General features: G+C 41.1%; 1 protein-coding gene across 1 annotated transcript; it reads right to left on the bottom strand.

The window, feature by feature from the left end:
• Positions 1 to 4,009: 4,009 nt before the first annotated feature.
• LOC114909125 (G-protein-signaling modulator 1-like) lies at positions 4,010 to 8,990 on the bottom strand. The gene is made up of 5 exons (XM_029245998.1): positions 8,820 to 8,990; positions 7,351 to 7,986; positions 5,519 to 5,669; positions 4,343 to 4,581; positions 4,010 to 4,170 (listed from the first exon to the last, which is right to left on the bottom strand). Exons 2-5 carry the CDS (start codon positions 7,948 to 7,950, stop codon positions 4,030 to 4,032), a joined length of 1,131 nt encoding a protein of 376 aa, XP_029101831.1. The 5' UTR covers positions 7,951 to 7,986; positions 8,820 to 8,990; the 3' UTR covers positions 4,010 to 4,029.
• Between the last annotated feature and the right edge of the window lie 335 nt (positions 8,991 to 9,325).

Raw genomic sequence — 9,325 nt, 5'->3', positions numbered from 1 at the left:
CTCATCCATACATCGGTGGATCACACTCTCTCTGTCCATCACACACTATAGGGAACCTGAACAGCATGTCTCTGGACTGTGGGAGGAAACCAGAGCACCCAGAGGAAACCCACAAACACAGGAAGAACATGCAAACTCCACACAAACTTAGCAGGGATCGAACCCACATCCTTTTGTATCACCCAGATGCTGTGAGGCAGCAGCACTACTCACTGTGCCACTGTGCTACCATACACCCTGAAGACAGATAAAACTGGCTTTCCTGGTTTAAATGTAGCTGTAGTTTGGCAAACTTGGTGATAAACTGGCAGGGGGTGCAGTCAGTGCCTGCTGTGTGGCGGCTCTGGGGTTCGAGTCTTGCTTGGGGTGCCTTGCGATGACTTGGCATCCCGTCCTGGGTATGTCCCCTTTAGCCTTGCACCCTGTGTTGCCGAGCTAGGCCGCGGTTTGCCACGACCATGCTTGGGATAAGCAGTTGTAGACATTGCGCGCGCGCGCGCGTGTGTGTGTGTGTGTGTGTGTGTGTGTGTGTGTGTGTGTGTGTGTGTATCAACCATCCATCCATCTTCCATCGTGGCGGCAGCAGGGCGAGCAGAGAGGCCCAGCCGTCCCTGTCCCACGCAACTTCCTCCAGCTCAGCCTGGGGGATCCCCAGCCGTTCCCAGGCCAAATGTGAGATATAATCCCTCCAGCGGGTCCTGGGCTGACCTCGGGGCCTCGTCCCAGTTGGCCGTGCCTGGTGTACCTCCGAAGGGATGCGCCCAGGGACATCCTTATCAGATGCCCGAACCACCTCAACTGGCTCCTCTCAATGTGGAGGAATAGCGGCTCTACTCTGAGTTTCTCCTGGATGTCCGAACTCCTCACCCTGTCACGGAGAGTGAGTCCCAACACCCTGTGAAGAAAACTCATTTCAGCCGCCTGTATCCACGATCTTATTCTTTCAGGTTCAGGACCAAAGGTGAGAGTAGGGATGTAGATCGACCGGTAATGGAGAGCTTCGCCTTATGGCTCAGCTGCCCCTTCACCACGAGAGTCCGGTACAGCGACCGCATTACTGCTGCCGCTGCTCCCAGTCTGCGGCTGATCTCACGCTCCCTACTCCCCCCCACTCGTGAACAAGACCCCAAGATACTTGAACTCCTCCACCTGGGGCAAATTCTCTCCCCTTACCTGTGTCTCAGTCTTCTGGAAAAAACTTGTAGATGTGTTAACAGGTAGTGTGGTAGAGAACAGCTAACACAAAGATTGGAGGGGTTGCTTTGTAACTTGGCGGTCAGATGGGTTCAAAGCCCGTTCTTGTTATAATACACTTGAACAAGGTACTTAACCCTGAACTGATAGAATAAAAGTATTCAACTGTTTATATGGGTAAATCATTGTTAAGTTGCTTATCTGACATTGCAAGTAACCTTGGACAAAGGCCAGAGGAAAATAACAGTTGATGTTAGTCCTTACTGTTCCTTTCCCATGGACTGCATCCTCTCTGCCAATTTTTTTATACATTAATTAAATATCTTTCATTCCCTGCTTTTTCCTTATTCTTTATGCTTTTTCCTTTTTACTTTTTTGTTCTTTATTGTTGACCATAAGCACTTTTTTGTGTCCTTCTGTTCCAATTCTCACTTCTGCAGTTCCTATACAGCTGTCATGAATCTGTGTCTTAATTTACAGTAACGTAAAATTAACTTTGCACTAAATTGATTAAATCATTATGTTTCGAACACAGTGAACATATCCACTGTCCCTTGTACTTTGGGTTGCTTAATATTTTGTGTTTTTGAACAGCATATGGATGTATAGCATATGGATTAATAATGTTGCTTGTTCTTTGAAGAAGCAGGTAGGAAGGTTCACTTTGAAGTTATGCTTTTCTCTGTTTTTGGGTGGCTTCTGTTTCTTTCTGACTGTGTGCTGTATATCCAGAGTCATACGAATTCAGGTGAGCCATCATGCAGGTCGATCACAGCAAAAAATCTATGAATAAGCTTCGGGAGACTCACCAAAAGAGGGACATTGAACCAACAGCTCCATAATATTCAGTGCATGTGTTTGCAACCCCTCTACATTTATTTACTTAGCAGATCTTTTTCTCCAAAGCAACTTCCAATGAACTCTATGTAGTGTCATCAGCCCACACACCTTATTCACCAAGGTGACTTACACTGGGTCACTCATCCATACATCAGTGAAACACACTCTCTGTGTCACTCACACATTATGGGTGAACCTGAACAGCATGCCTTTGGACTGTGGGAGGAAACCAGAGCACCTAGAGGAAACCCACACAGACAATGTACAAATTCCACACAGACTGAATGGGGATTGAACCGATGTCCTCTCACCCCACCCAGGCACTATGAGACAGCAGCCCTACTTGCTGTGCCAGCACATCACCAGCTCACTCCAGCCTGATCACTACTCATTTCACCCAGTGTTCTTACTGTTATCAATATTTTCATGATGTGAGACTGACGTCTGTAGGCTTGAAGACTTCCTGTGTTCACTGCAGCCAGATTGTTTCAACCATTTTTATTAATCATTGCTTATCTTCATAATCAGGCTCTTCACAATAAAAGGGTGACTGGTAGAGGACTTCCATGAGAACAATCTAAATATCAGAGGTGACACTGCAAAGATTCTTAGCACCAGATTTATCTGAGGTAGTGCCTATGGGTCAACAGAAGTCAGGTCATTAAAAGCCAGTCCACCATAAAAGTATTTAATAAAATTAAAGTGTTAAAATTGTTGGGAGTCAAGTTTTACATGTACTAAGGAAAGTGGAAAATTTCCCCTTTTATCAACCATTAAGATCCATTAATTTTTGTGAATGTTCCGATACCATTTGACAGTTGGTATTGCTTTAAGAAGAATCTATATCAAAAATATTAATATAGTTCATGATGTTGCTATTTTCAGTGTTTTACTTTGTGCGGCACTGGGCTGGTTTAAGGTGTGGCACACAATAACGTTTCCAGCGCAGCTCTTTCATATTATGGTCTTAAGACTGTGAGCAGCATTGCAAATATTTCCTCCATGTGACATCATGATATGTCAGCATTGTCCTAGGAAATGGTGACATACTGGCCAATGTTGTTTGAAAGAAGATGGTTTAACATGTAGAATACTGAAGTCTAATTTCTTACAGCGCTCGTGATCAGTGTTCAAGAATGATTTGATTACTTCTGATAAACTGTCAAAAAACTCAATTTAAACTGTGTGGCTAATATTCCCATTTTGTCAGTGAGAAGTGTATGCTGTACAATGAGATCTCGGTTACACAGTCACTTTGATTCTTCTTTGTTTATATGTTTCTTGAAGCAAAGTGATAGAACTGATGAAATGGAAATACGACACTTGACATTACATTTTATAATTCCGCTATAATTACAATTTAAACAATATTATTTTGTTTCATTTCCATGGGTTTTATAATGGATAATTACATGCGCTTATCAATGCACTCTACATCATTTTTACATTCGCAAGACAGTGTTTGCTGACAACATATAGTTGTGTAGTTTTATTTGATTATACACAGAACATGGCGTATGAAGCCATTAAATTATGACACTAAGAGTGACTAGCCTTTCAATAACTTACATCTAGAAACTGATGCTAAGTAATTTTTTTGTCCTCTCTTCTTGTATAAATACCCTTTTATCTCTGACATTATCACTGCCCTGACTAGACACGGACACATTTGTTATAACACTCTGAACAATGACTTGCATATACTGAAAATATGCTGAAAAGAGTGGGATAGTACTTTGAAATATACTTGAAATAGTGCAAATGCTGTTTGATCTCCACAGCTTTTGTTGCTAACAGTTTTAACTCATATGAGCAGATAAATCAAAGAGTGTAATGCCTAACTCAAGCAGAAATGATTAGACATCTATTACAAGGTCTTGGAAAAGTCTTGGCATGCCAAAAATGTGGACCTGATGCATGAAAGCCTACCTGTCATGATCCCTACCACACTATCAACACAACCTTCTATGCCCAGTTCCCAACTTGTTCTTGGCATTAGTATTGGAGTGCCATAGGAAGCTCCGTCCTCTGTTCATCCATTCGCCCACCTTGGACTTTCAAGAGCAAGGAGAAGAAGTCCTCATCATCCATGGGGCCAGGAGCAGCACTGCGTTGGTCCTCTAGTCTCCCTTGGGCCTGGAAATCAGAAGGAAAAACACTGAGACTGAGCAAAGAGGATGCCTTGTGTCCATTGCTACTGGCCACAAACTCCTTTAGGTGTGTAGATAACTTATATTACGTAAGTCAACTTCTGGTTTTATTAATAAGTTGTTGAACCAACTTTGACATAAAAAATCTTGAAAATTACTTGAGAAGTAAGAATCATGTTGTACAGATCCTCTTTAGGAGCTGATTTGGTGGCCACTCCCTTTAATTCCACTTCCTTTATGCTGTTCTTCTTCTTGTTCACTTTAAACTGAGGAGGTTCTGGAGAGGATGGACTACGCTGCAGTTCCGCACGCTGGTCATCAAGCCGACGGCCTTGGAATGTAGCCACTAGCTCGAAAAACTCCTCCTTTTGGAGTGATGTCATTGATGAGAACATCACTACAATGATAACAAGAAAATGTGAGATTTCACATAAATTTCTCTTGACTTGTTATGCAAAAAGACTCAAACTGAAAGATTGTCAAAACTATAGTGAATATGGGATTCGAAGCTGTTATTCACTTCATTTGTTCTTGTATGTAACAAACTGTGACGTACGAAAATCTCTAAACTACATTCTCATTAACTGAAGAACAATTTTGCTGAAACAAAAAACACATAGTTACTTTATTAACCATCATAATATAGCTAAAACATTGCTAGTTTTGTGTTGCTGTCTATATCTTGTCCGTAATTATAAGTGCTTAAAACTTTGGGACATAATGTTCCATGTTGCGCACATCTCGAAACCCAGTTATCTTGACAGAACAAAGACTTTGAAGAATGTATTTTTGCAGTTGCTATTTCCAAAAACTGCATGAGTCACAACATCAAATTCACAGGCATTAGTACTTTTTAAAGTGAAACAGAAATAATAAAAAGAATAATAAATTAGTTTGCTTGTCACTGTTGCTGTCTAGTTATTGCTTATTTAAATCTTAAATTTTGACTGATTGTAGTGTAATTAAAAATTTAATAATACTTTCAAACATCAAAACTGCAGTAAATAGGATCCACATTCCCTCACATGATGTTCAGGTTGAGTTTGACTTCCTTTCACTCTGCAAATATGGCAAAATGTGGGAGGATTAAGGGCCAACTGGAGGAACCAATAAGACTGTTGCCAGTGACAACCGGTAACACAAATACCTGGCAGTCTTGAGCCACAGTGAACAGCAGGAAAAACCCTGAAAATCTTCTCTCTCCTCTCAACAGAACAAAGGCAGAATATTGCACCCAAAGAGGCTCCTGATCACAAATGGCGACCTAACTATGCCACACACTACCTCCCCAGTATGATCTAAGCTGTAGGGATAAAATATACCACGTTTTTCACCTTTGTGTCGTGGGACAGGGGTGCTTGGCTCAGAGTGACACCTCCGTTCTGGTGTAAAAGAGCAACGCTGGTCATTGAGCCTTCTACCCTCCTGAATAGAGCACAGCAGCTCATATAGGGAGTCAGGAAAGTCAGGGGTTAACCTGCGCATCTGAGAAAAACATACAAAAGAAGGTGATACGTATTAAATATGACCACACGTCAGTTTTATCTATACACAGGAAACAGCAGGGTATGAATTTAAGAATTTATGAATTTTTTTTAGAGCTATGCCACTGAAATGCCTTTATCTTATGTACCTGCTCCCAGGGTTTCAGTGGCTTTGCATTTCTTTGTTTCAGCTAAAATCAACATCATATTATTTTTTCCATCTAATTACAATACGCACCTGAGATTTACTATCTTAAAGATATTTGCTACTAGTAACTCCTTTTAAATAGTTTTCATTTTTGCTGACAGATTGTTTGTAGCAGTTGGCTTACTGGTAATGAACTGTCAAATGAAATTATAGTGTGACTAGTACAACAATTGCAATCAATATTGCACATTGGTAATTGTAAACAAATACCTAAATTTAACATCTAATACAAAAGTCAAGTTTTGTTGGAGAGGGTGGCCTATATGTTGAAAACACGATAAACGTCTCTAAGTGTGATAAAAGTTAAAATAGAGTTGTGAGGGGGTGAGATACAATGAAAGATACAGTATTGTAGCTGATGTATTAATATGACTAATACAGACCAGTTAAATCGTGTTGTCATGATACATGCGGTTTCCTTATTATGTCATCAACAACATTTTGTGAGGACATTCTGTCAATTAATGTAGGCTGTATGTTTACACTTATGAGTCAAGGCTGTAAATTTACATGTACATTTTTCATTTAGCAGATCCTTTTCTACAAAGTGAAATACAATGATTAACTAGTTGTTAGCTTACGTTGTATCTAAGGTGACTTATAATGTTAGATACACTAAATTCCCAACAAACATTACACATTTAAACAGCAAAACAAAGTTACACTCATTCACTCACACATAAACACACTACAGGCAATTTAGATTGAGTAGTTCACCAGAAATACGTCTTTGGACTGTGGGAGGAAACCAGAGCACGTGGAGAAAATCCATGCCAACAGAAGGAAAACAGGTACATTCCACAGAAACAGAATAGATATTGAACCAATGTCTGATCACACATCCCAGGTACACACACACACACACACACACACACACACAGAACCACTTGTCCCAGACGGGGTCGCGGGGAACCGGAGCCCAACCCGGTAACACAGGGCGTAAGGCCGGAGGGGGAGGGGACACACCCAGGACAGGGCGCCAGGCCGTTGCAAGGCACCCCAAGTGGGACTCGAACCCCAGACCCACCGGAGAGCAGGACTGTGGTCCAACCCACTGCACCACCGCACCCCTACATCTGAGGCATGTAAAGGTAATGTTATATATTATTTAATTCAACATACACATGTCTGATATATAAAATTTAACATTTACCAAAAAACACTAGGAAAATCATATCGGAACTATATCTAGCCTGTCTTGGTCTGAATGTCTGCTAGGTCCTGAAGAACCCATGTCCCTAGTAATTTATGTTATTTTCATCTCCTTATACTCTTTCCATTTGCTGAAGAACATTTCCCTGTTGACCTTTTTTTTTTTTACCAGAATTCACATCCTTGTGTCATAGCTTGTGTTGTAAACTTCTGTATTTGTTTACAGTCAAAACTTTAGAAGCATTATGGTACTGCTATTACAGTATACTGTATATAAATTGCGTATACTATTTAAAGTGTCTTTATAGAAGGACAGTATTACCTGTTTCTGTGCATCCTGGGGACTCAATGTATCCTTAGATCTCTGCTTAGGAGCTTGTTGGTCAACAACCTGTGTTCCCACGTCTGTTCCTAACATGTCACTCCTTTTTCCATCCTTTTCTGCAAAAGTGCCTCTTGTTTTCTGCTCTTTCTCAGATTCAGCCCCAGCTTGCATGTCTCTGCATTTTGCTTCTGTCTCTGTTTCGTCGTTGCTTGGCCCACCCAGACTCCCTCCTAGCTTGGTTTCTTTGCTTTTTGTTGTCTTTCTCTCATCATTCACCTCATCTTCTCTCTCTCCCTCCAAATTGACCTCCTCTTCACATTGTTGTGCTGGCTCCTTTTTATTCACTTGGCCTTTCTCTCCCTCGATCTCCTCTTGTCCCATCCTGCGTATCTCCACTGAATCTTCTGTCTCTGCCTCCTTGTTTCCAACTTCACATTCTTCAGATTCTATATGTACATGTGGAGCATGCACTCTTCTGCCACTTTTTCTGCTGTTAGCTCCATGCCGTTGTACTTCATCCCCTTCCTCGTAGATGAAAAGCGGCTCACAGAACTCTGCTTCTGTAGTTTCATCTCTAACATCAATACTGACTTCCATTGACCTCAACACAAGCCAACCAGCCTACATGTAAACCTGAGGAAAAAGAGAATAAAAATTAGTCAAAATAATTTTGATCCAACACCTACATGCCAAGTTTAAGAAGAAATGGCCAGCTACATCTGAACAGAGTCAACTTTATCTCCTGATAAAAGTCCTCTTCAATTGTTTTAATAAATATATTTCTAATAACTATAATATTAACAACAATTATTTTTGTATGACTATCAAAGTGGGGGGCGTGGTGGCGCAGAAGGTTTGGCCGGGTGCTGCTCTCTGGTGAGCCTGAGGTTCGAGTTCCCCTTGGGGTGCCTTGTGACGGGCTGGCGTCCCATCCTGGGTGTATGACCCGTCCCCACCCTATAGCCTTAAGCCCTGTGTTGCTGGGTTGGGCTCCAGCTCACCGCGACCCAGCTTGGGACAAGCGGTTTAAGCAAACGTGTGTGTGTGTGTGTGTGTATTAGCAAAGTCCCATCCCACACACATTCTTTATAGCTCAGATATCAACATTCTGACTAAAACATAGAAATCATTGTGCTGAAGAACACTAATAAAGTCATCTTGTCATTATTCTGATTGTTCTCAAACGTTTAGTAAATTAAGCTGATATTAATAGAACTTGATTAACATAATGAGTCCAGAATGACCACAGATCAATCCCAGAATTTAATCTAGTGCAGAACAATGTAGGCCTGTACAGTATAATTTTTTTATGCTGCCAGTCATCTCGAAAACTGGTCAATAGCTCTGTTTTATATGAGAATATGAACATAATGTTTCACCAGCGCATTAATGTATACTGAAATCTGTCCGCCACCCAACCCCCATGGCTCCTTTGCTTCCTTCTTGTTCTGATCACTCTCTCTTACCTGTTTCCTTTTCTTTTTTCTGCTTTGCTGTGCATCACCTCCTTGAATCAACAGCAGCTGAAGGTACCGTAATTTAAGCCTGCGACAGAAAGTTGAAAAAACAAACACAGAAACACCAGATTTTCCGTAGAATGGACTGAGGCTTGACTGACACACACAGTGCAGACTCACTCTCTTTCGAACTGCATCTTTCTCTTCCTGTTCCTCTCTTACCCCACTAACCCCCCTTTTCTCTGACATGTGTGTGCATCCCACACAAAAACTCAACAGGCGCATTTATGAAGTGAAACGCCACTGGGTAAAATCAAGCTTTAACATGTACCAGCATGATGGAATGTAACACGATAAAATGGTTTTTTTAGAGTCTTGAAAAGTTTCAAATTCTGCAAAATACAATATAAATACAGGAAATTATACTTCTCTGTTCTTTCTTCTAAAATTAGTTGCTAGACTCAGCAGTGTTATTGGGTCTTAGCGTAATATTTTCAAATTGTATGCGTATACTT

Source organism: Scleropages formosus, chromosome 18 (genome assembly GCF_900964775.1).
Source record: "Scleropages formosus chromosome 18, fSclFor1.1, whole genome shotgun sequence".
Taxonomy (NCBI): Eukaryota; Metazoa; Chordata; class Actinopteri; order Osteoglossiformes; family Osteoglossidae; genus Scleropages; species Scleropages formosus.
This window is presented reverse-complemented; position numbering and strand designations above follow the sequence as displayed.

Bases quoted from the DNA above. Each gene is read 5' to 3' on its own strand.
- LOC114909125 (XM_029245998.1), bottom strand. From the start codon at position 7,950: ATGGAAGTCAGTATTGATGTTAGAGATGAAACTACAGAAGCAGAGTTC. The intron at 5,670-7,350 runs GTAATACTGTCC...TGTTTTTCTCAG, and splicing joins CCCAGGATGCACAGAAACAG to ATGCGCAGGTTAACCCCTGA. The intron at 4,171-4,342 runs GTAATTTTCAAG...TCTGATTTCCAG, and splicing joins ACATGATTCTTACTTCTCAA to GCCCAAGGGAGACTAGAGGA.